General features: G+C 46.4%; 1 protein-coding gene across 1 annotated transcript in view; it reads left to right on the forward strand.

The window, feature by feature from the left end:
• Positions 1 to 262: 262 nt before the first annotated feature.
• Positions 263 to 26,474, forward strand: part of NRG2 (neuregulin 2) — a 188,342-nt gene continuing 162,130 nt past the window's right edge. The window contains exon 1 of the mRNA XM_063130135.1: positions 263 to 722. Within this exon, the coding sequence (XP_062986205.1) occupies positions 263 to 722 (460 nt within the window). The remainder of the gene's footprint in view (positions 723 to 26,474) is intronic.

Here is a 26,474-nt window from a genome sequence, read left to right on the forward strand (position 1 = left end):
CTGGAGGAGGACGAGGACGGGCAGGCGCCGCGCAGCAGCAGCAGCACCGCCAGCAGCAGCCTCAGCCTCTAGCGGCATCGCGGCGGCGGCGGCGGCGGCGGCAGCCACAGCAGAGGCGCCCGGCCTGCTGCGTGCCCCGAGCAGGGCCGCGGGCCGCAGCAGCAGCAGCAGCAGCAGCAGCAGCACGAGCACGCGGCGGCGGCGGGGCCCACGGGCGAGGCGGGCCGGGCCCGGGCGGCTCTGGGGCTGCGGCTGACTCGGCATGAGGCGCGCTCCGACGGCGCCCGGCCTCTGCATGCTGCTCTTGGGCGTGTCGCTCGCCTGCTACTCGCCCAGCCTGCGCTCGGTGCAGGACCAGGCGTACTCGGCGGCCGTGGTGCTGGAGGGCAAGGTGCAGGCGCTGCCGCCCGCCGCCGCCGCCTCTCCATCTCCCACGGCGCCGGCGGGCGGCGTCAACGGCAGCCAGGCCGAGGGGGCGCCGGGCGTGGTGGTCAAGGTGCTGGACTTGTGGCCCTCGCACAGCGGCGGCCTGCAGCGGGAGCAGCTCATCCGCGTGGGCTCCGCGCCGGCGCCCTGCTTCCGAGTCAAGCGCAACCACCGCTACATCTTCTTCCTGGAGCCCACCGAGCAGCCGCTGGTCTTCAAGACCTCCTTCGCCCCGCTCGACACCAGCGGCAAGAACCTCAAGAAGGACGTGGGCAGGATCCTGTGCGCCGACTGCGGTGAGCGAGGCCGCCGGGGCGGAGCGGGGCGCGGGTGGGGGGCCGGGCGAGGGCCGTCCCGCCGTCTGGAAGCCGCGCTGGAGCAGGTCCTCGCGCGGTGCTCTGCATTGCTGCAGTCCCCCGGGAGGCGAACCTCGGCGGCGCCCTTCGTGCTGGGGACGCGCGAGCGGCTCCTGTGCCTCCGGCCGCGGCTCTCGACTCCTGGGCTCCTTGCGGGGGGCGGGAACGGAGGCGAGGGCCGGCCGGCTTACTCTGCCGCCGCTGCTTGGCCGGGGGCTGCTTGCTCTGCCGGCGGAACTCCGCGCGTCTGCGGTGTAAGGCAGCGCCAGGAGCAACTGCCTCGTGTAAACAACGCGCCCCTGCCCCCCGTCCCTTTTTAATTATTCCAAGTGGGGGTTGAGAGCTACATGGACCGGGTCCGTGGCAGCATATTTGGTATGCAAATCATTTCTGTGCGTTCTCAATGGGAAAAGCGCTTCTTGGTGTGCTTGTTTGCTGTGCAGATAGATGCTGACTTGTCATCCCGAATTCTATTTCCCAGATGCGTGTAAATTTTATGCTGGATTTTCCTGAAAAGAATTACTTGGGATGTTTCCCTGACGGATGTTGGATCATCCCACTGAAGAGTAAAGGGATGCTCTGATAATCCTTCTGTGGCAAAGTGTCCCCTCTCTGCTGGGCGCAGGTGATAAATAGGATAAAGTTACAGGGTTGATGTAGACCCAAGTATGTGGTTTTCAGAAAGTTCAAACAAGCACCTGAGTTCTGGGCCAAAAGAGATAAGATGCAGAAGATCTAGGACGAGGTCCTGGTGTTTTCTTAAATACCTAAAAGCAGTCATGATGTGCTGGTGGCTTCCAAATTTGGTTAGGGTATTAGAACTAGGAGAGTAGGGTTTCATTTTAACCTTTTCCCTCCGAGCTGTTTCTTCACTCTAAATCACACACTCGCAGAACCGTTATTTGCCCTGCAAAATATCAGTGACATGAACAGTGGCTTCAAGAGATTTACATCTAGGGAAACAGTGCTGTAGCAAAGGGGTGACCCCCTGCCAGTGCCATTGCTCTGATCAGATTTGGAGACCTTCCAGCTGCTTGTAGGCAGCAATGAAAAGATGGGGAGTTCTAAATGTTTTGGATTTAGTTGCTTCACTAAGATAGTTGGCTTCTGAAGATGTTTCAAAATTGGATTGCCTATTCTTTCAGATAAATTAGATAAGGGGTAAATATTGTTCATGTTGTATTTTCCCACACATATTCTCCTTTTCCTTGTTCTTGACCCCGACCCCCCCCCCACTACAATTCCAGTTAGGCTTGTTAAGAGACACATTTCGGTGGTATGCAATATAGATTATTTTCTTCTCTAACTCCAGCTGATGCATTGTATGTATGTAGCATTAAAAACCGTTAAAAAACTAAACATGTGGGTGATTAAGATGCGCCGCCATATGCCTGGGCAAAGAGGAAAGTCTTAACCTGGTGCCGGAAAGACAGCAGCGTTGGTGCCAGGCGAGCCTCGTCAGGGAGATCATTCCATAGTCTGGGGGCCACCACCGAAAAGGCCCTATCCCTCGTTGCCACACTCCGAGCCTCTCTCGGAGTAGGCACCCGGAAGAGGACCTTAGATGTTGAACGTTGTGACCGGTTATATTCACGTTGGGAGAGGCGTTCCGTCAGGTATTCTAAGGCTATCATCTTATGCATGCTTATTTGGAATAAGCCCTACTAAAACTAGTACGCCCTACTTCCATATAAATATGCATGGGCTTGGGCTGCAGCTTGGTTTGTTTGGGATTGGACTGCTGGCTTAGTTTTCATCTCTACTAACCTGAGGAAGCCCATGTGGCAAGGAAAAAAGCAACTTCACCAAGTAATTGAGAATGAACTCAGATGGTTCTCCTCTAACCAGTCCTTTGCAAACATGCCCAATGTAAAGCTCAAAATAACTGCTTTGTGGCTTGGTTACCACTTATGATTTGATTGATGAAAGTGTTGCCTTGTTTGTGGCACCCTGACTTTGGACTGTCCTTCCCTGGTAGACCTGCCTGAACCTGTCTTTGCAGAAATTTAAATATCAAGTGAAAAATGGTTTTATGTAGCCAGTGTAGGCTATGATATTTTTCAGCTGCTCTCATTCAAGTCTTGCTCTGATCTGATTTTGTGTGTGTGTGTTATGGTTCATTTTAGATTTGTTTATTGATGTTTGTTGTGAACTGCCTTATGCAAATAAATTGTTTAGGAAGGCAGGCTGCAATTTATTTTTTAATAATAAAGGGCAATTATCAAGCTAAAATTAAACAAATGCTTAACTCTGTCATATTAAAATAATGGGGCACAAATGATTTGACTTTGCTTTACATTGTGTTCATTATTAATTTGGGTTGGATTGCATTTATTATTACTTTCCAGCGTTTAACCACACCTTCCCAGTCATAAGTGATGTGTATCACTGTGATTGCCCATTACAGTCTTCACAGAGAAGTCAGTAATTTCTTTTCCTTGAATGGTTACTAGGAATAGCTTTGCAGATCAATAAGGAATTTTAAGCCTGCACTTTTATGAATATACTGCAAAAGTCCTTTAGAAAAAAATGGGTAATTCTATGGTGAGAAGCTTTATTACATACAGAATATGTGAACAAGTCCTTGTAACTGACAATATCGGCATTCATCATGGTAATGTTGTATGCATAATCAAACAATTCTCCACTTTTAAAAACCTAGATAATTTGGGGGCTAGCATTTTGCCATTTAAGAGGGTTGATCATAGAAACTGATACTTTAATAATAGTAAAAAAAGTATTCCCTTGGAATTTCAGAAGCAATAAGCGTGCATGCTTATACTTTTAAATTTATGCCTTGCCCCTAAAAGATAGGAGTAACATTCATAAGTGAGGTGCTTTATTTTCAGTTAGCAGTCTAGGATATTTAAAGAAGTAATTGCTTAATAAAGTTGAGAAGAGGTTTTAAAGTCTTATCAGTATTCCCATTTAGGATCCATAGTAAATTTATATAACTGGAAATGGTTCAACTTCAGGGATGAGCAGCAGATATCCTGAGAATAATCCATCTTTTTCCATCTTGAATGATTGAGATATCACTCAGGTCATACACATAAAACAGGATGCATTGACATAGCTGATAACATTAAGAAAAGCAGTGATAGATGGATCTGAAAGGACTAGAAACTGGGTGACATGACATCAGCCAACATATATTTTTTTGTCCTATATCTGGAAAAGAGTCTCATCCTGTGCAGTTTTTCTAAGAAATCACAGGAGAGTGCAGTGAAGGGTGCTCAGACTGAATTCTGAAGTGTGAAAAGCAAATGTGTGGCTGATACAGTTAGCAAGGGAAGAGCTGTAGTTCTGACCATGATACCTCAATGCAAACATGTTTATTTCTATATTTTAACAGGTTGAAGGAATGCCTCCTGGCTAAAACATTCTTTAGGATTGTCAGGAACACTTTATCATCACAGCTATGCTGCAGATTGCATCATCCTATCCCCCTATAACTGGCACTTTGCTAATTGTCACAAAAAAGGTGATATTAACCCATTTAAGGTGAATGGCAGCTTTGCCATACTGGGCTTCTGCGCTACCCTGGTTCTATTCCAGGACGTTCAGAACTTCAGGGTTATCCACATGTTCAGGGCTACCTATGATCCAGCCCTGCACAGGACTTGATCACTTCATGAAGCATGTGGTTAGGGATGCTTTCCCCATTTGAAAGATTCAGATTCTCCCTGACCCTGCAATGCTCCCTGACCCTTCACATCAGCGAGAAGACATGTCCTGTTACAGCAAATTCTGCAACAATCAAATAATATTTGTGTGTGTGTGTATATATAATTCCCACAACCCTGGTTATAGTGTTAACCTATTTTATATGTGTTGTGCTGTCCTTGTCTGGCTGGGGCCCACAAGGGGTTCAGATGATGCTTAGCAGGGATCCTAGCAGGGGAGCTGCACCATGGTCAGCTCACTGTGGACTCAGTAGGTCCACAGGATATAAGGAGAGCAGGACCATGGTCAGCTCACTCCAGAGCTGGGCAGAGTCAGTTGGATACCAAAAGCTAGGAGCTGCGTCAGCAACCATCTGGAACTGATTGAGCATAGTTCTGCTGTCAAGTTTGTGGTTCTAGTTCCATCCTCCTCAAAGTAAATGGTGCTGGCGCTTAAAGGGGCTTTGCAATTTCATAGGTACTGGCTCTGGGTTGCTTTCTGTTGCCCCTAGAGGTTGTTGCATAGACCCGATATGCTGTCATGGTGATGCACTAGAAAGGGTTCTGAAGAGGAGTCCTCGGAATTGGAGGAGAGAGGCATGGCCACCTCTGGCCATACAGGTGAAGACATCCTGGCTCCTGGTGCTCACCTTCCATGGGAGACTCTAGTGGGCTCTTTCCAGGGCTACTTCCTGCACTGCCAGGCTTCCCCGTTATCTGAATCATCACAGCCTTCTGATAGAAGGGGTTCCAATTTCTGGGTCTTGCTACTGAGCAACAGGAGTTATGGAAATGGAAATCTTTCTTGTGTGGGATTTTGTGTTACAAAGTGTTACAAAGAAAGACACAAACAAATATCTCATGTTTCTAGAGATGTGGACCAGATACTTCCAAGTCAGTGCTGATGTCTATGAAACAGCTATTTTCTTAAAAGACTGCTAACGGCTAGATTTCATTTCAGGTCCCAGATGATAGAATGCTAGTTTGTATTGTGCTCCTTATGAATGACTCTCAAAACACTGATCATGAGGATGGGCATTCTGTGCACAGGAAGATTAATTGCATTCTATGTGAGCTCCTGGTGGTCGAGTCCTGGGCTACTGGGCTGTGACAAATACAGTCTCCCCCCTCCCCTTTAGTGCATCACGGACATAAAAAGGAAACATGCTCAGACCTACACAGATGTTACCAGGCAGCCATAGGTGCTATCATCTGCATACTACACATCTAAGACTGATTCCCCACAACCCTGCAATTACTCAGCCTTACGTTAAATAAATATATGTAGGAATCACCTGGAAGACACATTATCATGTCATCACAGGCCATAGCTAGACCGAAGGTTTATCCCTGGATTGTCCAGGGGTCAAACCTATTCATCTAGGTGACACACAGGGGATCCAGTGCTCAGGCAGGGGCAAACCCTGGAGGATCCCAGAATAAACCTTAGGTCTAGCTGTGGCCTCAGGCTATTGATGGATCAATTTGAATTTCCAACCTCTCTTCCGGAGTTCCTCCCCCTCCATAGAAATACCTCTGCTTGTAAAATCTGGCTTTGTCTTTGAGCAGCTGACAAAGAGTCAAGACTAAATCATACTGTAGAGACCCCATGCCCCCACTCACCTGTAAGCTGCTTTGGTGAGTTATTCTTAGGATTTAGGTTTCTGATTATAAAGTTTCAGCTAGTTAGCAGTGCAATCCCAGTGCAATACATGTATACCCCAAACTAAGTCCCGTTGAATTCAATTGAGCTTACTCCAAGGTAAGTGGGTACAGGATTGCATCCTAATTCTATGATTCATTTTATTTTAAACCCAGTCAACAAATTCTGAACTTTCTTGAACAAATATATTCAATTGGAGACGAATTGATTTAGTTATTTTGCCTAACCTGAAGTTATCCTGCCTAGACTACTTGGTACATGCTGTCTCAGTTTTTAGGTGTTTAAAGGAAACTTTGGAAAAGGATGTGTGCACATGCTTTACTGTACAAGCCATCGGCCTGGATTTTCACTTGTCCAGGTTAAAAATTAGTAATCACATGGGAGGTGGCAGATATAGCTTTGAAATAGAAAACAGCTTGTCCTACCTTGCAGGGCTGGAGGTGCACACTCCCATTTGTCACATAGGCCCACAGCAACATTGTTACTAAGTTCAGTTATTTGCTCTCCCCGATATTAGTAAGTAGTTGACATTTATTCATATGGTAGAAATTAAAGTACTGCCCAAGAGGTCACTGTTGTGATAGGATTTGGTCATCCCGCCCCCCCCCCCCCGTGCCTCTGGTGATCCCTCTATTTGAGATAGGGTGCAGGTTTTCCCATTTCTCAACAGTGCCCCCAATAGTCCTGCAGTGGGAGTTACTGAAAACTGAGTCAACCCTTTCCTTTATAATGCTACCCCTTAATCTGCATTCCTTCATCTTGTGAAATTGAACCCATTCCTCTCTAGAAAGAGGGACAATTTTGAACACTAGCAAGTGTGGTGGTGGTCTGTCCCTGGTGATCACAGTGCCCATGCAATGCACCCTACCACTTGTCTACTTCACCTCATTGGGTGGTTGATAATATCTAATGGCAGGCAGGCAGATAGATGGGGGAAGGGGACCATCTAGGTCAAGAATGTGATAAATGCTTCAATGAAAGAGAGAGTACATCTGGCCACCCTGAGGGAGGCAGAAGTGTGACTTCACCTTAAGAAATCCTCCTTAGACCTAGATAAATATCACAACTTTGAGTTTAGCAATCAAAACGTTGAAGAGTATTGCGTCCAGTTCTGGGCTCCACAATTCAAGAAGGATGCAGACAAGCTGGAGCGTGTTCAGAGGAGGGCAACCAGGATGATCAGGGGTCGGGAAACAAAGCCCTATGAAGAGAGACTGAAAGAACTGGGCATGTTTAGCCTGGAGAAGAGAAGATTGAGGGGAGACATGATAGCACTCTTCAAAGGTTGTCACACAGAGGAGGGCCAGAATCTCTTCTTGATCCTCCCAGAGTGCAGGACACGGAATGACGGGCTCAAGTTAAAGGAAGCCAGATTCCAGCTGGACATCAGGAAAAACTTCCTGACTGTTAGAGCAGTACGACAATGGAATCAGTTACCTAGGGAGGTTGTGGGCTCTCCCACCCTAGAGGCCTTCAAGAGGCAGCTGGACAACCATCTGTCAGGGATGCTTTAGGGTGGATTCCTGCATTGAGCAGGGGGTTGGACTCGATGGCCTTGTAGGCCCCTTCCAACTCTGCTATTCTATGATTCTATAGAGAAATTTCCAGCCACTAATGAGTGCAAAGTTCCTTTGGCTAGCATCAAGAGCCAGGTTATGTAAAATATGTAGAGAGGCCCATTTTGAGTGATTAGGGTTTGAGTGTCAAATTGGAAACAGAAAATGGAAGGACAGAATGAGAATATGGAAGCAGTACCTGAAAGCACACTGGTCGCACCTGTGAGCTTAGGTCTCTTGTATTAGAAGGGAGAGGTTGACATGGGTAAGTACTAGGTATTTATTTTCTCACATTTTTTTTTGTTAGGCAGTAGTGATAATTGCGTTCTGTACATGGATGGTCCATTTTCAAAGAGATGTTTCTGTGACAATGCTTGGTGTGAAATGAAGTAGAGAAATTATAACATCCTTTGACTCCTAAGGAGGGCAACATGAAATGCAAAACAACATCCCAGTCAGGAACAACATATCCAAAGGGCAACACCCACTCCCCATAAACAGCTTAAAAACGAAATCAATCCCGGCTTGAAACTATTTGTGTCGTCTTCAAGCCAGCCACTGAGTGCAACTCAAACACTCAGAGAAGGTGCATGATTCAGTCTCCGTGGAGGTGTACCAGTTTAGAATGCCAATCGCGTTTTTATATTTTTGAATGCCGTCTTTGGTAAAATTCTTTGCATGTGGAAAGCTAGCTCCTCAGGAATACAAAATGCATACAAAATACATGTTTCAGGGTCATATGAGTACATAAATACATATCTTGTGAAAAATGTGTTTAAAATAATATGCATTTTTGTGTCTTTTAAAAAAAGTTGTTACAGGCTGAAAGTAGACTGTGCAGTCCATTCTTAGACCTTTGGTATGAGTTGAAATCAGAACTATGGATATAACAGAAACCTTATAGTCTCTGCAGTGCAGACTTTAGCTTGCATCTACAATGAAGCATCTCAATCTTCTAATCTATAAGGTATTTAGTTTCCAGCGATGTGCCTCTCAGTTATGAGGAGCAGGGCCCACATTTGGAGAGGGGTGATAGGTCTGTCCTGCCTTCACCATCTATGCAGCTGCACCATGGGAGAATCCTTGTTATGCTGCTGGTTGTAAGGTGGGGTGTGAAAGAATGTGATAACAAGGGTTTAGAAAGAGGGGCTGTGAGTTCAAATTGAAAAGGGTTTCTGCTTCACCATGCACTTGTTGGCTGGGCTAATGGTTTACTGTAGCCGCCAATGTAGCAAGATCCCAGGGTTGGACCTGTGACCTCAGCAACCTCTAGGCTCTCAGCTCAGTTGACTTAAAGCAAAGATGGTGGAAAACTTAGGAAGCTGGCAGCTTAATTAAAGCTTCAAGAGCTATAGTGGCAGCCAATAGATTTTGCCTCAAATGCAGCTTGAAACAGAGCAGGAACTAATAATATATGGGAAGAAAACCTTAAAGGCAAAAGTGTTGTAGCCAGCTGGGTCTTTTTGAAAAGGGAATTAAGGAGAGCACAGTCTCAAACAATACCAATGAGGAAGAAAATGAGACATCAGAAGAAGCCAATGTGGTTGAACAGACACCTCACGAAGTAGTTGATACTAAAGAAGGATGCTTACTGGAATGGAATGGCTTACAGCCAAGGAAGTCTACAAAGCTTTAGCCCTGAAATGTAGGAATGAAGTCAGGAAGGCAAAGGCAGAAAATGAGATAAGGCTAGCAAGGGCGGCAAAATCTAGCAAGAAGGGTTTCTTCAAATACGTGAACAGCAAGAGGAAGACAGTGGAGATGGTGGGCTCACTGCTTACACTAAATGGAGAAATCTTAACAGAAGCCAAGAGAAAGCAGAGGAACTCAACTACTATTTTGCCTCTGTTTTACATCCAAGGGAAATGATGAGTTGAGAGGAAAAGACTGGGAACAAATACAACAGGGGAGGATGTGGTACAGGAACTTCTGGCCAATTTGAATGCCTTCAAGTCTCCAGGCCCTGATGAAATGCACTCTAGACTATTGAAGGAACTGGCTGAAGAGTTGTCAGGAACTCTGGCCTTAGCTAGACCTAAGGTTTATCCCAGGGTCATCCCTGCTTGCTCCCAGGATATCCTGTGTGTCATTTACATAAACAGGGATGACCCTGGGACGATCCTGGGATAAACCTTAGGTCTAGCTAAGGCCTCTGTCAATTATCTTTGAGGAGTACTGGAGAGCTGGGGAAGTGCCAGAGGACTGGAGAAGAGCAAATGTATTCCCCCCTTCAAGAAAAAAGAAAAGAAAAAGAGGAACCCAGTAATTATTGACCAGTGAGCCTAACACCATTCTCTGGAAAGATGTTTGAGCAGGTAATACAGCAGGCCATTTGTAAGCATCTTGAAGACAATGCTGTGATTGCTAAGCATCAGCATGACTTTGTCAAAAATAGGTCATGTGAGAGAATTCTTGTCTCCTCCTTTGACAGAATAACTACTCTAGTGGACAAGGGAATGCTGTGCACATAATCTACCTTGATTTCAGCAAAGCTTTTGACAAGGTTCCACATGGCACTCTCATTGACAAGCTCCTAAAGTTTGGCTTGGATGGCATTACAGTAGGGTGGGTCCACAAATGGCTGGCTAACTGCACTCAGAGTCAGCATTAATGGCTATACATTGAGTTGGAGGGCAGTAACCAGCAGGGTACCACAGGTTTCTATCCCGGGGCCAGTATGTTAGCTGTTCTGTGCTTCCTTTTGGAGGTAAAAAGTAGTGTACAAATAAATTGTGATGGTTATGATGAGTAGCATGATATGAAAAATGACCAGCTCTTCCAGTTTAAAGAAGTGTTCCGCCTTGTTGCCTGAAAGTGATTTACAGACAACCATGTGGGTTGTTGTTTATAAGAATTGTCTTAAAAGACTTTCCATGTCCTGTTTCCCCATGGCTTCTCATCCAGGATCCTCACTCCCAAACCTCCTCCAAAGCATGCAATTTTTTTTAAGGAATCAGTATAACAGATGTAGCACAAAAGTTGTATCTAATGAAATATACAAATTACACGAAGGTAAGAAATGGGTTTGTGCCAACTACTGAATGTCAGATAATCAGCTATTTTGGAGGGAGTGTAAACTATTCCAGTGCAACAGCAGTAGTTAGCTGGTACACTGATTTCCCAGGGTAATCGATACAACAGCTAATGCTATTGGTGTTGTGCTAGAATAGTTTATGCTAGTAAAACACAATTTACATTAGTAGTTGCACCATGTTAGATACTGCCCCTTCATCTCACCTCTGAATCCCTGAATAGCTAGAATTTGAAATTTGGCAAATTTCTCTTCTAGTCAGAAATGAAAGAATTGGAGACTTATATTTAAGGATGCACAACAGTGCGTCCTTAATTAAGGTTCAAAAGGAAAAAGGTTCCACCATTGAAAAGAGGAATTGGGGCGTGTGTGTGGCTATTCTAACCTTAATAAAACAGAAAAGGTTTCAACTCTTTCTGAAATTTACATATGCCAGAAAAAAATGCCTATTTTACATAACCTGAAAATTTCAGGAAGATTGTTTAAAGATTGAGGGAGAAAGAGCAATTAACAGAAAGAGAAAAAAAATCTTGGTCACACAAAAGGGTTTCTGAAAACATGTTGGCAGCTGTTTCTGTCCATCTCTGGTGGGGCCAGGATGACTGCCTCGTGTTAACCATAATTGTTTCTGTATTCCTTTTCTACTCTAGTTGGTGGAATTGATTTTTTTTAATTCAGTTTACTTATTTTTAAAACATTTTTATTGCTAATAAAAGCCTATGGAAGCTCTGAAAGTGGCACTCGGAATGTTGAGGGTGGGGGGATAACTACCATCCAGAGCAAAAGCAGCAGAAGCAGCTGTGAATTTCTGGGGTGTGTGTGTGTGTGTGTGTGTACACATGGACAAGCAATCCCCTCAGCATGACCAGACCTTACCATAAGGAAACTATGGAACTGAATGGGAGTGAAACTGTAGTTCATAAGAAGGCCTGTCTTTCCTTGAGGGCAGAGAGTTTTGCTGCCTGCGGTCTGAGAAGCAGACTCAGCCTGGTTCTTGCCTCCCTTTTGATAGAAGAAGACTTCTCTTTCCTCTTTTGGAACATGTTTTCCCTTGGCTTTGAGACTATTTTGGGCTACCTTTTCCCAAATGCAGTTTCTCTGACCCAGGGACCTGGCACCTGAGCAGCTTGGTATAATTCCCCCCCCCCCCAATTTGATTTTACTCACAGGTGAAGGTTGGGCTTCACAGCACTTTTCATTTTAAAACATTTTCTTCACATTCTACCTGAGTTAATTTTCTGTACCTGGATTTTGCTGAGTTCTACACCCTGGATTCTAGGAGCGATTTCTTTCAACCTCCCTATGGATCCATGATAACCAGGTCTTTAGAGCTCTCCTTGGGGATAGGTAGTTATACATTCCTTTTAATTCCCCCTTTTTTCTAAAAGTTTGAACCATACTGCTATAAAGTTGAAAGCTTCAAACATGTCATTATCTAGTTTGGAAACTTTTGGAGTGCTTCTGGGCCTACAAAAATTGTTTTGGGCCTATTTACATCGGTTTTCTAATATGCCTTAGCAACAGTGTATTTTGCATAGTGTACAGAAGTATTTTCTTTCTAATCATAACATTTCACTTCTGTATCTGATAGTCTTTTGCATTTTTCTTTATAAACCATATCTTAAGACTTCTTGTGTGTCACGTTTTCATTGGTTTAACAATTTAAAAGGGGTATTCACTGTTTTCCTGCTTTTGTTTTAAAATCTATTTTCAAGTAACTTCAAGAGTTACTGAGTTGGGGGAAATCGTCAATGCCTTTACGATCAGAGGCACTGAGTAAGGGAGCCCTGGAGATAATTTAGATTGACCCCAACCACATAACACTATTTATTTATTTATTTATTACATTTTTATAATGCCCAATAGCCGAAGCTCTCTGGGCGGTTCACAAAAATTAAAACAATTAAGAACATAATAAAACATCCAACAATCTAAAAACCCAAATACAAAATACAATATAAAAAGCACAACCAGGATGAAATCACACAACAGAAATTGATATAGGATTAAAATACAGAATTTTTCCCCCTTCTGAAGGGGTCCGGACCACAGACTACTAAAGACAAATGAAGTGGCAGACCATAATAACAGTTTTCATGTGCCCATTTGCTTTATGAAGCAAGTGCTCCTGCAGGCTACCAAACAGAGGGATGAACAGGCCATAAAGTTGCCTAGCTGGGGTCTGCTAGAAACCCGGCCTCACCACTCCTGGCAGGTCCACGTTCTACAGCAACTGCTCTTAGCTGAATGTGATGGAGTCCCACCCACCACTCCTGGGTTTAATTTACTGACCTTGCCTGGCTGGGCCTTTCAGGGAACTATAGGGACAGATGGAGCAGGCATACATAGCACACATAGAGTGGCAAATCTAAAAGCAAGTATGTTGCTTTTCAAGAACCGAGGAAATTCAATCGGTCTTTCTTTTGAGTCTATTTTCCACCTATGGATGGAAATGCAGCCTGTGCAGGCTTGAAACTTGACCACAATCTACTACTTTAAGCTCAAAAGAGGAAGAAAAAGGATGTAGTATAAAATGAGCTATAATAATTAACATAGTAAACTCTAACTTATTCTAATATACAATATTTTCCTTTATCATCTTGTGTGCTTCCAGAATTAATCAGCAATTTTTAATTCCAATACAACAATTTTCCAAATTGTCTCCAAAACATACACAAACATTAAAAGCTTTTATCACTGGACACTGGCTATTGAAAAATTCAAATGAGTATCATCAGGTTGCAAGTCAGAGAGCATAACTTTTCGTACTCATTTATTAATTTGAAAAGTGGGTTCAGCACATAACACTAGCGTTGATTTTATATTGGATGTCAATCCAGGCTGACACTGGCTTGGCTGTCAACTGTATAATATCCAGTCATCCGTTATACAGAGGCATGCAATTCATTAAACAAAAACCCTACGGTTACAAAACAACGTTAAGGCTCTAGAGCTTTCAGGAAAGGAAAGGAAGCTCTCGTGCAAGCACTGAGTCATTACTGACTCTTGGAGGGACGCCAGCTTTCGCTGACATTTTCTTGGCAGGCCTTATAGCGGTGTGGTTTGCTGTTGCCTTCCCCGGCCATTATTACCTTTCCCCCAGCTAACTGGGTACTCATTTTACCGACCTCGGGAGGATGGAAGGCTGAGTCAACCCGAGCCGGCTGCCTGAAACCAGCTTCCGCTGGGATCGAACTCAGGCCGTGGGGAGAGTTTCAGCTGCAGAAACTGCTGCTTTACCGCTCTGCGCCACACAAGGCTCTTTCAACCAAGCACTAAAAAGCCGGGAAATTGAGTGTCAAGGCTCATAAGCCTTAACACCACATCCTCCCTAAGGAGGCAGAAAGTGCCAGTGAAATTCTCATTCTCCCAAAGCAGATATGAACCATGAGGACAGGATGGAGAATAGGATATGCAGAGGTGACTGTGGGGTTGTGGAAAACTGATGACGAACAACTTAGCACCACCTACTTTTCTTTTATTTTTTTAGAACAGTCCTCCCAAGCCGTCTAGGACCCGATCCATTAACCTTTGGAAGCAAGCCGGTGCAGATGAGAGCCCGAAAGGAAGAACCTTAAATTGGTAGTGACCCCGCGGAGTAGAGAAGGCGGATTTGGCGGCCGCGTCCTCATCCAGCGGCACTTGCCAATATCCCTTAGTTAAGTCTAACGTCGAGATAAACTTCGCTTTCCCCAAAGTTTCAATCAAATCATCAGTGCGAGGCATCGGATAAGCCTCCACGGTCGTCACACTGTTTAATTTTCTAAAATCCACGCAAAAATGGACAGAACCGTCCTTTTTTGCCACGAGCACAAGGGGAGAGGACCAAGAGCTCTGACTCTTTTCAATCACCCCCATAGCTAACATTTCCTCCACTTCCTTATTCACCACCTCCAACTGTCTTCCGTTTAACCGGTGAGGTGGCGTGTGGATCGGGGGGTGTTTCCCAGTATTAATGGAGTGTCTAGTCAATGATGTTTGCCCGGGCAATCCCGAGAACAACTCCCTAAACTTTCCAAGCCGCTGCCGCAACTGCTTCCCTTGCAGGGCGCTCAGCTCCCCGGGAACTTGAATTTCTTCTACCCCCTCCATTCGCCGATAATGGACCAATACATCCAGCCCGGCTCCATCTCCCCCTTCTTCCTCACTACCCACCTGACCAACGTGCACCCCACGCTCCCGAAACGGCTTCATCATGTTTACATGAAAGACAGGGCTCCTGCACCTTTAACAGTTGCATTGAAAAGGGAATTTCAGCAGGTGTCATTTGTATATATGGGGAACCTGGTGAAATTTCCTCTTCATCACAACAGTTAAAGCTGCAGGTGCCCTGCCCTCTTTTAAATCTGGTCACTCTACTATAGCTCCCCTTTATCTTGGAAATCAAAGGAACATTGAGCGGGAGTCAAAGCATGGCAAAGCAATCCAACTGCCAGGTTTTAAATCCAACTGCCAGGTTTTATCCTCTTAATACTACTCCATCCATTTCATGCCAGTTTCGTAAGTGTGAGCTTCTTTTTTTTCACCTAGCAGAGGGAGAGAAATATCAAAGGGTGGGTAAAGCAGCAGCAATTAAAGGGCTGCAGACATGGATTCTACACTCACCCCTCTCTCTCCCATAGTACCTACATGAGGGTTATGCTGCTGGTAAAAGCAGTGACTGGAGATGAGATCTGAGGCCAAGTGGACACTTGTTGGCCCTAGCATTTCCATTTGACATGTTTTGCCTGCCCCTCAAGAGGATGAAGCAGCAGCACACTGTAAAGAGACCCAGGAGGAATCATAGAATAGCAGAGTTGGAAGGGGCCTACAAGGCCATCGAGTCCAACCCCCTGCTCAATGCAGGAATCCACCCTAAAGCATCCCTGACAGATGGCTGTCCAGCTGCCTCTTGAATTCCTCTAGTGTGGGAGAGCCCACAACTTCCCTAGGTAACTGATTCCATTGTCGTACTGCTCTAACAGTCAGGAAGTTTTTCCTGAGAAGGGCTAAGTGTGGCCAACAGAATGGAGAACATGGGGAGGGCTCATTCTCTTCCCTCAGAAACCTAAGAGATGGAGAGGATATGAGAACCGTACCAACACAGACGGCTAAACTGGCCTGTCATGTCAATGTCCCTTTTCTACCCTCGGCAATTCTCTCACTTCTTACAGCTCGCTTGGACACCCAACAGGAGGCTTGGCCTGGGTAGCATTCTGGATTTCCCACAGGCCCAGCTCCTCCCACCACCCTGTCTCCCCTGCCCACTCCCCTGCACTCTGGGGCAGTCAGTCAGCTGCATTCCACAACACTCCTTACTCGTCCATCTGGGCCGCTGACAAAGAGCATCAAGCTCAATCAAGCACTGCGGTTCCCTAGGACTAGGGGGCAATCTACACAAGCAATTTAGTGTGGAGTGAAAGCAGTTTGAGGGTCGTTGTAATACATGATGCTGTCGCCAATTCGCAGCATCCTGCAGCTTCCCTCTGGGAAAGCCACCCTCTTCGGAAACTCCCTTTACTGTATTGCTTTACTTAAAGCAGCTCCCATGCAGGTCCGCTGCAGTGTGCTCAATTCCCCCGCATTAAGCCCTGAGTGTGCCTCTGTGACGTGGCTGTGACCTGGCAGTCAAGGGGTGGGACTGCCCTTCTCCCATTTCCTGTTTTTCCCCACAGAAGATTTTGCTTTTGTTTGCTTTGGAGGAGGTGCAGGTGCCCAGTGCATCCGCGCCTCCTCGCATCCAGGTTTGTTTTTGTTTTGTTCTTAACTTTTGGGGAGGCTTCTCCCTGTGCCAGAGAAGGGCAGCAGCTATTAGAATCATAGAATAGCAGAGTTGGAAGGGGCCTACAAGGCCATCGAGTCCAACCCCCTGCTCAATGCAGGAATCCACCCTAAAACATCCCTGACAGATGGCTGTCCAGCTGCCTCTTGAAGGCCTCCAGTGTGGGAGAGCCCACAACCTCCCTAGGTAACTAATTCCGTTGTCATACTGCTCTAACAGTCAGGAATGCTCCAACAGTCATTAAGCTCACTGGCCCACCCCTGCCCCCATCTGGGGAGATAGTGACCAATCAGCATTCACCATCTGCTCAGACACGCCTCGGAAGCAGCTCCAAAACAAGGTGACCGATGGCAAATGCACATCTGTAACTTGCTGAAAGGGAAAAGTCAGGGTAAGCGACTGACATTTTTAAAGCGGAGCTTCGGGGGTTTGCCCCTGGGTGCTTCGCAATGGCGGCTGCGTCATGTAGATGACCTGCCGCCATTCCAAATCCACCCCAGGGCAAACCCCTAGTTGATGGTCAGGAAGCAAAGGCAACACCAGCCATGCTGCTCCCACAGGGAAAATGATCAGATTACTTCCCCATGAAACATCCCCGAGCAGAAGAGCATGGAGAGGGGCAATGGAGCAAGCATTTTTCATTGGCTGAGCAGCATCAGTGGGGCTGGTGGCATTCACTTCTACTAGAGACTCTGCCCACTCTCCCCCTAAGTAAGGCAGTTTCAATGGCAATTTGACTGTTGTAAAGCGGGTTTTTAGGTATGGTTTACTCTGCTTTTCTTGCTTTGTATGCCATTGATGGACCTAAGCTGATTCCATGAATATCTGAATTATAAGCCAATGCAATTCTCATGTAGATACCCCCCACGACATTCCAAGCATGTAGATCCCTAATGGAGAGGACAAACCCATACACCTTTCTAAATACTCCTCCTCCAGGATGGCTAATATTACAACAATGTTTTTAATGTTTTAGTTGTTTCTTTGCTCTTAGAACTCTATACACAACATCATTTGCACTGAGAATATAATGAAGGGGCGGCTGTGCTTCTTAGCCTAGAGAAAGCTATTATTACTTGATGTGACTTAATATAGGACATACTAGAGCATCATAGTTTGTTGATCTGCAGATACAGCTTCAATAATCAGGATCATTATTTTTTAAAAAAACACGTTACTTTGTTTTGACAGTTAAAGTTATATGCATAGTAATGTTCACTAGAAAAAGGAACAACTTTCAGTATTCACAGAGGATGGTATTTCCAGGTCCGCTGGGAATAATAATCTTTCAAAGGAGCCTAAATCCAAAGAGGTGCATCCACATAGGTATCCTCAGCCTGATAAGAAACTGCGCACACAAATGGGTGCAGGCACATATTTCTCAGCCTTTTCCAGCTGCTGCAGCTGTGCATGTGTAGCCTCATCAGATTTTCTGTTTATTGAATATCAGATATATGTTGTTGGGGGACTAACATAAAGGATTTTTCTTACATGTTCAGCAATGTGAGATCAAAGGCAAAACTGGCACCTAATACTTTCATGCGTAAAGATTATTTTAAAATAAATGATGGAAAATATTTCTGTCTTCCCCATAACACATAACATGGGAGTTGCAGTGCAACACATCTGAAGAGCACCAGGCTGGAGAAGGTTGATTTGCACTTGGATCCTATACATATCTTCTCAGAAGTTAGTGCCAATAAGTTCAATAGGGTTTACTCCCAAGTAGTATAGAATTGCAAACTAATTTTATCTGAAAGGAGCTCTAGACAGCCAAACTAAAACTTTTCTGCTCCTCTGTCACTTTGATGAGATGATGTATTGTGGAGGAATTGTATATTTTGTATAAACACATTTTAAGGAGGGGAAAAACACCTTTGGCTCTTTGTAGAGCAGAGTATTGACCAAAATTTGAAAGTGCCTGGCACATGCTCTGGTTCTAGTTCTGTAATGAATAGTGCCCCTTTTGTCATCAATCCTGCTGCGATATGGGAGATGTATGTGAGAGAAAAGTATTGGGCAGACCCTATATTTGGTAAGAATATAGAACAGCGTCCCCCAACCTGCTGCCCTCCAGATGTTTGGGATTACGAGTCCCAGTGTTCCGGAACATGAATTTTCTAAAATCCACGCAAAAACGGACAGAACCGTCCTTTTTTGCTACGAGCACAAGGGGAGAGGACCAAGGGCTCTGACTCTTTTCAATCACCCCCATAGCTAACATTTCCTCCACTTCCTTATTCACCACCTCCAACTGTCGGTTTCCATGCGGCTGGTGACTCCAGCGCAGCTCCGGTGGAGTCGTCGCAAATTCTGTGAGTGCGTGGTGGTCAATGGGAAGACAATTCGGGCTCAGAGAGATACCGGCGCGGATTTAAGTTCGGCCCATGTAGGACTGCTGAAACCTGGACAAAGTTTGGTGGGCCGAACCATAAAAGTGACCCCGTATGGAGCACCTCCCTTTGAGGCGCCGCTGGCCCGAGTGAAATTGGAGTATCAGGGATGGAAGGGGGAGCTAATTATCCTTACGCATCAGGAAGGGCCAGCTTTCCTTCTGGGCAACGACTTGTGCTTTAAAGTAACCCAGCTAACGGTCACGACCCGGGGAAAAGTGGCCCGGGAGCGGAAGGATTCCCCGGGAAAGGAGGGAGCCCCTGCTACCCAGGGAGAACCGGCGCAGGAAGGCGGGGGGAAAGGGGAGGAGGTAACCCCAGAATTCCTCAAAGAAGTGCAACAGACCCCTCTCTGCAAGAGTGTCGGGATGCCACGGAAGGTCCCGGGGGAGAGAGAGGAAAAATGGGAAAAGCCACGTTTGTGTGGGAACGGGGCAGGCTATACCGCAGGTTTTCACCGAAAGGAGGAGGGGGAGCGGAACGAAAACAACTGGTGGTGCCCAAGTCAGAGCGCGGGAAGGTGCTGGAAATGGCCCATGAGAGGTTGGGGGGGGGGCATTTGGGAATCCGCCGCACACTGGAGCGGGTGAGCCAGGACTTTTACTGGCCAGGGGTGGCTCAGGAGGTAAAAGATTTTTGTAACTCCTGTGAAGTTTGCCAACGGGTGGACTTTCCTCGGGATCACCCGAAGGCCCCACTACACCCGTCCTTGATTATGGAAGTACCCTTCGAAAAGGTGGGGGTGGATATTTTGGGCCCCTTTAATCCAGCCATCCGAGGGGGAAAGAAATATATTTTAACCATGGTGGATTACGCCATGCAATATGCGGAGGCAGTGCCGCTCGCAGTTATTTCAGCCCCCCAGGTGGCCAAAGCCCTGATGTCTATATTTACCAGGGTGGGGGTCCCTAAAACATTGGTGCATGACCAGGGAGGAAATTTTATGTCAGCCCTGCTAAAAGAGCTGTGGCGGTTGGCGGGGGTGCAACAGTGTGTGGCGGCGGTGTATCATCATGAAGGGAATGGGTTGGTGGAACGGTTTAATCAGAGCCTGGGGAAAATGTTAAAGGCCTATGCGGTGAAGCACGCAGCTGACTGGGATCAGGCACTGCCCTACCTTCTCTTTGCCGCTCGGGACTCGAAAAGCGATAGCCTAGGGTTCTCGGAGAATGAATTGGTGTTTGGGAGGGAGTTGCGAGGAAGCTGTTGCGGGAGAAGTGGGAGGACGGTGCCTCCCCGGCCCCGGTGTCGGTAGTGGAGTATATGCAAAAGCTGCAGAATTTATTGAAGGAGGTAGGGGAAGCCGCACAGGAGAATTTGGAGCAGGCCCAGCAGACTCAGAAGCGGTGGTACGATCGGCAGGCCAGGCGGCGAGTGTTCCAAGTGGGAGAAAAGGTGTTGGTGTTGAAACCTGTAAAGCCCGAGAAATTGGCGGTGCTTTGGGAGGGGCCCTTAGTAGTGGAGAAGAAGTTGAACGAAGTGAACTATTTGTTGCGGGACGTAGATAAACAACGGTGGGCGAAAGTCTTTCATGTAAACATGATGAAGCCGTTTCGGGAGCGCGGGGTGCATGTGGGTAGTGAGGAAGAAGGGGGAGATGGAGCCGGGCTGGACGTATTGGCCCGTTATCGGCGAATGGAAGGGGTAGAAGAAATTCAAGTTCCCGGGGAGCTGAGCGCCCTGCAAGGGAAGCAGTTGCGGCAGCGGCTTGGAGAGTTTAGGGAGTTGTTCTCGGGATTGCCCGGGCGAACATCATTGACTAGACTCTCCATTAATACTGGGAAACACCCCCCGATCCACACGCCACCTCACCGGTTAAACGGAAGACAGTTGGAGGTGGTGAATAAGGAAGTGGAGGAAATGTTAGCTATGGGGGGGGTGATTGAAAAGAGTCAGAGCCCTTGGTCCCCTCCCCTTGTGCTCGTGGCAAAAAAGGACGGTTCTGTCCGTTTTTGCGTGGATTTTAGAAAATTCATGTTCCGGAACACTGGGACTCGTAATCCCAAACATCTGGAGGGCAGCAGGTTGGGGGACGCTGTTCTATATTCTTACCAAATATAGGGTCTGCCCAATACTTTTCTCACACATACATCTCCCATATCGCAGCAGGATTGATGACAAAAGGGGCACTATTCATTACAGAACTAGAACCAGAGCATGTGCCAGGCACTTTCAAATTTTGGTCAATACTCTGCTCTACAAAGAGCCAAAGGTGTTTTTCCCCTCCTTAAAATGTGTTTATACAAAATATACAATTCCTCCACAATACATCATCTCATCAAAGTGACAGAGGAGCAGAAAAGTTTTAGTTTGGCTGTCTAGAGCTCCTTTCAGATAAAATTAGTTTGCAATTCTATACTACTTGGGAGTAAACCCTATTGAACTTATTGGCACTAACTTCTGAGAAGATATGTATAGGATCCAAGTGCAAATCAACCTTCTCCAGCCTGGTGCTCTTCAGATGTGTTGCACTGCAACTCCCATGTTATGTGTTATGGGGAAGACAGAAATATTTTCCATCATTTATTTTAAAATAATCTTTACGCATGAAAGTATTAGGTGCCAGTTTTGCCTTTGATCTCACATTGCTGAACATGTAAGAAAAATCCTTTATGTTAGTCCCCCAACAACATATATCTGATATTCAATAAACAGAAAATCTGATGAGGCTACACATGCACAGCTGCAGCAGCTGGAAAAGGCTGAGAAATATGTGCCTGCACCCATTTGTGTGCGCAGTTTCTTATCAGGCTGAGGATACCTATGTGGATGCACCTCTTTGGATTTAGGCTCCTTTGAAAGATTATTATTCCCAGCGGACCTGGAAATACCATCCTCTGTGAATACTGAAAGTTGTTCCTTTTTCTAGTGAACATTACTATGCATATAACTTTAACTGTCAAAACAAAGTAACGTGTTTTTTTAAAAAATAATGATCCTGATTATTGAAGCTGTATCTGCAGATCAACAAACTATGATGCTCTAGTATGTCCTATATTAAGTCACATCAAGTAATAATAGCTTTCTCTAGGCTAAGAAGCACAGCCGCCCCTTCATTATATTCTCAGTGCAAATGATGTTGTGTATAGAGTTCTAAGAGCAAAGAAACAACTAAAACATTAAAAACATTGTTGTAATATTAGCCATCCTGGAGGAGGAGTATTTAGAAAGGTGTATGGGTTTGTCCTCTCCATTAGGGATCTACATGCTTGGAATGTCGTGGGGGGTATCTACATGAGAATTGCATTGGCTTATAATTCAGATATTCATGGAATCAGCTTAGGTCCATCAATGGCATACAAAGCAAGAAAAGCAGAGTAAACCATACCTAAAAACCCGCTTTACAACAGTCAAATTGCCATTGAAACTGCCTTACTTAGGGGGAGAGTGGGCAGAATCTCTAGTAGAAGTGAATGCCACCAGCCCCACTGATGCTGCTCAGCCAATGAAAAATGCTTGCTCCATTGCCCCTCTCCATGCTCTTCTGCTCGGGGATGTTTCATGGGGAAGTAATCTGATCATTTTCCCTGTGGGAGCAGCATGGCTGGTGTTGCCTTTGCTTCCTGACCATCAACTAGGGGTTTGCCCTGGGGTGGATTTGGAATGGCGGCAGGTCATCTACATGACGCAGCCGCCATTGCGAAGCACCCAGGGGCAAACCCCCGAAGCTCCGCTTTAAAAATGTCAGTCGCTTACCCTGACTTTTCCCTTTCAGCAAGGTACAGATGTGCATTTGCCATCGGTCACCTTGTTTTGGAGCTGCTTCCGAGGCGTGTCTGAGCAGATGGTGAATGCTGATTGGTCACTATCTCCCCAGATGGGGGCAGGGGTGGGCCAGTGAGCTTAATGACTGTTGGAGCATTCCTGACTGTTAGAGCAGTATGACAACGGAATTAGTTACCTAGGGAGGTTGTGGGCTCTCCCACACTGGAGGCCTTCAAGAGGCAGCTGGACAGCCATCTGTCAGGGATGTTTTAGGGTGGATTCCTGCATTGAGCAGGGGGTTGGACTCGATGGCCTTGTAGGCCCCTTCCAACTCTGCTATTCTATGATTCTAATAGCTGCTGCCCTTCTCTGGCACAGGGAGAAGCCTCCCCAAAAGTTAAGAACAAAACAAAAACAAACCTGGATGCGAGGAGGCGCGGATGCACTGGGCACCTGCACCTCCTCCAAAGCAAACAAAAGCAAAATCTTCTGTGGGGAAAAACAGGAAATGGGAGAAGGGCAGTCCCACCCCTTGACTGCCAGGTCACAGCCACGTCACAGAGGCACACTCAGGGCTTAATGCGGGGGAATTGAGCACACTGCAGCGGACCTGCATGGGAGCTGCTTTAAGTAAAGCAATACAGTAAAGGGAGTTTCCGAAGAGGGTGGCTTTCCCAGAGGGAAGCTGCAGGATGCTGCGAATTGGCGACAGCATCATGTATTACAATGACCCTCAAACTGCTTTCACTCCACACTAAATTGCTTGTGTAGATTGCCCCCTAGTCCTAGGGAACCGCAGTGCTTGATTGAGCTTGATGCTCTTTGTCAGCGGCCCAGATGGACGAGTAAGGAGTGTTGTGGAATGCAGCTGACTGACTGCCCCAGAGTGCAGGGGAGTGGGCAGGGGAGACAGGGTGGTGGGAGGAGCTGGGCCTGTGGGAAATCCAGAATGCTACCCAGGCCAAGCCTCCTGTTGGGTGTCCAAGCGAGCTGTAAGAAGTGAGAGAATTGCCGAGGGTAGAAAAGGGACATTGACATGACAGGCCAGTTTAGCCGTCTGTGTTGGTACGGTTCTCATATCCTCTCCATCTCTTAGGTTTCTGAGGGAAGAGAATGAGCCCTCCCCATGTTCTCCATTCTGTTGGCCACACTTAGCCCTTCTCAGGAAAAACTTCCTGACTGTTAGAGCAGTACGACAATGGAATCAGTTACCTAGGGAAGTTGTGGGCTCTCCCACACTAGAGGAATTCAAGAGGCAGCTGGACAGCCATCTGTCAGGGATGCTTTAGGGTGGATTCCTGCATTGAGCAGGGGGTTATTATTATTATTATTATTATTTATTTATATAGCACCATCGATGTACATGGTGCTGTACAGATAACACAGTAAATAGCAAGACCCTGCCGCATAGGCTTACAATCTAATAAAGTTGTAGTAAACAATAAGAAGGGAAGGAGAATGCAAACAGGCACAGGGAAGTGTAAACAGGCACCGGGAAGGGTGAAGCTAACAGTATAGAGTCAGAACAAACTCAAAGTTTAAAAGCTATAGGGAAAAGAAAAGTTTTTAGCTGTGTTTTAAAAGCTGTGATTGAGTTGGTAGTTCTCAGGTGTTCTGGAAGAGCATTCCAGGCATGAGGGGCAGCAGAGGAAAATGGACGAAGCCGAGCAAGGGAAGTAGAGACCCTTGGGCAGGCAAGAAGCATGGCATCAGAGGAGCGAAGAGCACGAGCGGGGCAATAGTGTGAGATGAGAGAGGAGAGATAGGCAGGAGCTAGACCGTGAAAAGCTTTGAAGGTCAACAGGAGAAGTTTATATTGGATTCTGGAATGAATTGGGAGCCAATGAAGAGATTTCAGAAGCGGAGTGACATGGTCAGAGCGGCGGGCCAGGAAGATGATCTTAGCAGCAGAGTGGTGGACAGAGACCAGCGGACTGATGTGAGATGAGGGGAGGCCAGAGAGGAGGAGGTTGCAGTAGTCCAACCGAGAGATAACCAGTGCGTGAACGAGAGTCTTGGCAGAAGAGACAGACAAAAATGGTCGAATCCTGGCAATATTATACAGGAAGAAACGACAAGATTTAGCTACTGCCTCGATATGAGGAATAAAGGAGAGCGAGGAATCAAATATAAAGCCAAGGCTACGAGTTTCCTTGACCGGAGTAAGCGTGACATCGTTGACAGTAAGAGAGAATGAGAGATGAGGAGAAGGTTTAGGAGGAAAAACAAGCAGTTCAGTTTTTGCCATATTGAGTTTCAAACGGCGATGAAGCAGCCAGGCTGAGATATCTGAAAGACATGCTGAGATACGATCGTGAACATCAGGAGAAAGTTCCGGAGATGAGAGGTATAGTTGTGTGTCATCGGCATACAGGTGATATTGGAGGCCATGAGATTGAATAAGTTTACCCAAGGGCAGCATGTATAGAGAAAACAGCAGCGGGCCAAGCACCGAGCCTTGCGGAACCCCTACTGAAAGGAGAAAGGAGGAGGACGAGCTGCCGTTAGCCGACACGCTGAAAGAGCGACCCTCTAGATAGGAGGCGAACCAGTTATAGACAGAGCCACAGAGTCCAAGGTCATGGAGGGAATCTAAGAGAAGATCGTGATCAACCGTGTCAAAGGCTGCAGTTAGATCAAGGAGAATAAGGACGGAATAATGGCCCTTAGACTTGGCAGTGAGAAGATCATTGGTGATCTTGGTAAGGGCTGTTTCAGTGGAATGCAAAGGACGGAATCCAGATTGAAAGGGATCCAGAGCAGAGTTACTAGAGAGAAAGTCAAGACAGCGAGAGTAGACCACACGTTCCAGAATCTTTGAGACAAGGGGCAACAGAGAGACAGGTCGGTAGTTAGACAGAGAAAGTCGATCAAGAGTGGGTTTTTTGAGAATGGGAGAGACAGTAGCATGTTTAAAAGCAGAGGGAAATGAGCCAGAGGACAGAGAAGAATTAATGATGTGAAGCAAGGACGGGAGGATAGCGGGGATAAGATTAATAAAGACGCGAGAGGGAATTGGATCACGGGAACAAGTGGAAGGCTTCGACGAGCGCAGTATTTTAGACAGTTCATCAGCTGAGACTGAGGGGAACGCCGAGAGAGTTGCAGGAGGAACTGACAGGTGAGGCACAGGAGCTGGGAGCGGAGCAGAGCTGGCCAGATCGGAGCGAATAGTTTGGATTTTAGCATTGAAGAAAGAGGCAAAGTCATTGGCAGACAGAGAGGCGGGGAGAGATGGTGGATTAGGTTTCAGGAGAGAATTGAAGGACTTGAAGAGCCGCTGAGGGTGTCTAGCATTTGACTGGATCAGCGTTGAGTAGTGCTGCTGTTTGGCCAGTGAAATGGCAGAAGAGAAAGAGGAGAGAACAAATTTGTAGTGGACAAAGTCCGCCAAGTCCCTGGTCTTACGCCACAGGCGTTCGGCTGCCCGGGAGCAAGAGCGAAGGTAGCGGAGGAAAGAGGTGAGCCACGGTTGGGGTTGAGAGGGGCGAATTATCCGAGTTGTAGATGGAGCAAGATTATCAAGAGTTGAAGACAATGTGGAGTTAAAGGAGGAGACGGCTGAGTCCAAGGAGACAGCTGTGAAGACAGAAGGAAGAGAGGAGGCTAGAGACTGAGAGAAAGCCTCATAGTTGATAGAATGCAGGTCACGACAAGGGCGTGAAGCAGGACGTGAAGGAGGGGGATTGTGAGTAATATTGAAAGAGACTAGATGATGATCTGACAGAGGAAAGTCAACAATAGAAAAGTCCAGGACAGAGCAGTTCCGAGTGAGGACAAGATCCAGACAGTGTCCAAGGGAATGTGTGGGTGCTTCAGAGCAGAGCTTGAGATCGTAAGAGGAAGATAAGGAGCGAAATCGTAGAGCTGCAGCATCGTGAGGGTCATCCACATGGATATTGAAGTCACCCAAGATCA

The sequence above is a fragment of the Elgaria multicarinata genome, chromosome 7, assembly GCF_023053635.1.
Source record: "Elgaria multicarinata webbii isolate HBS135686 ecotype San Diego chromosome 7, rElgMul1.1.pri, whole genome shotgun sequence".
Lineage (NCBI taxonomy): Eukaryota > Metazoa > Chordata > Lepidosauria > Squamata > Anguidae > Elgaria > Elgaria multicarinata.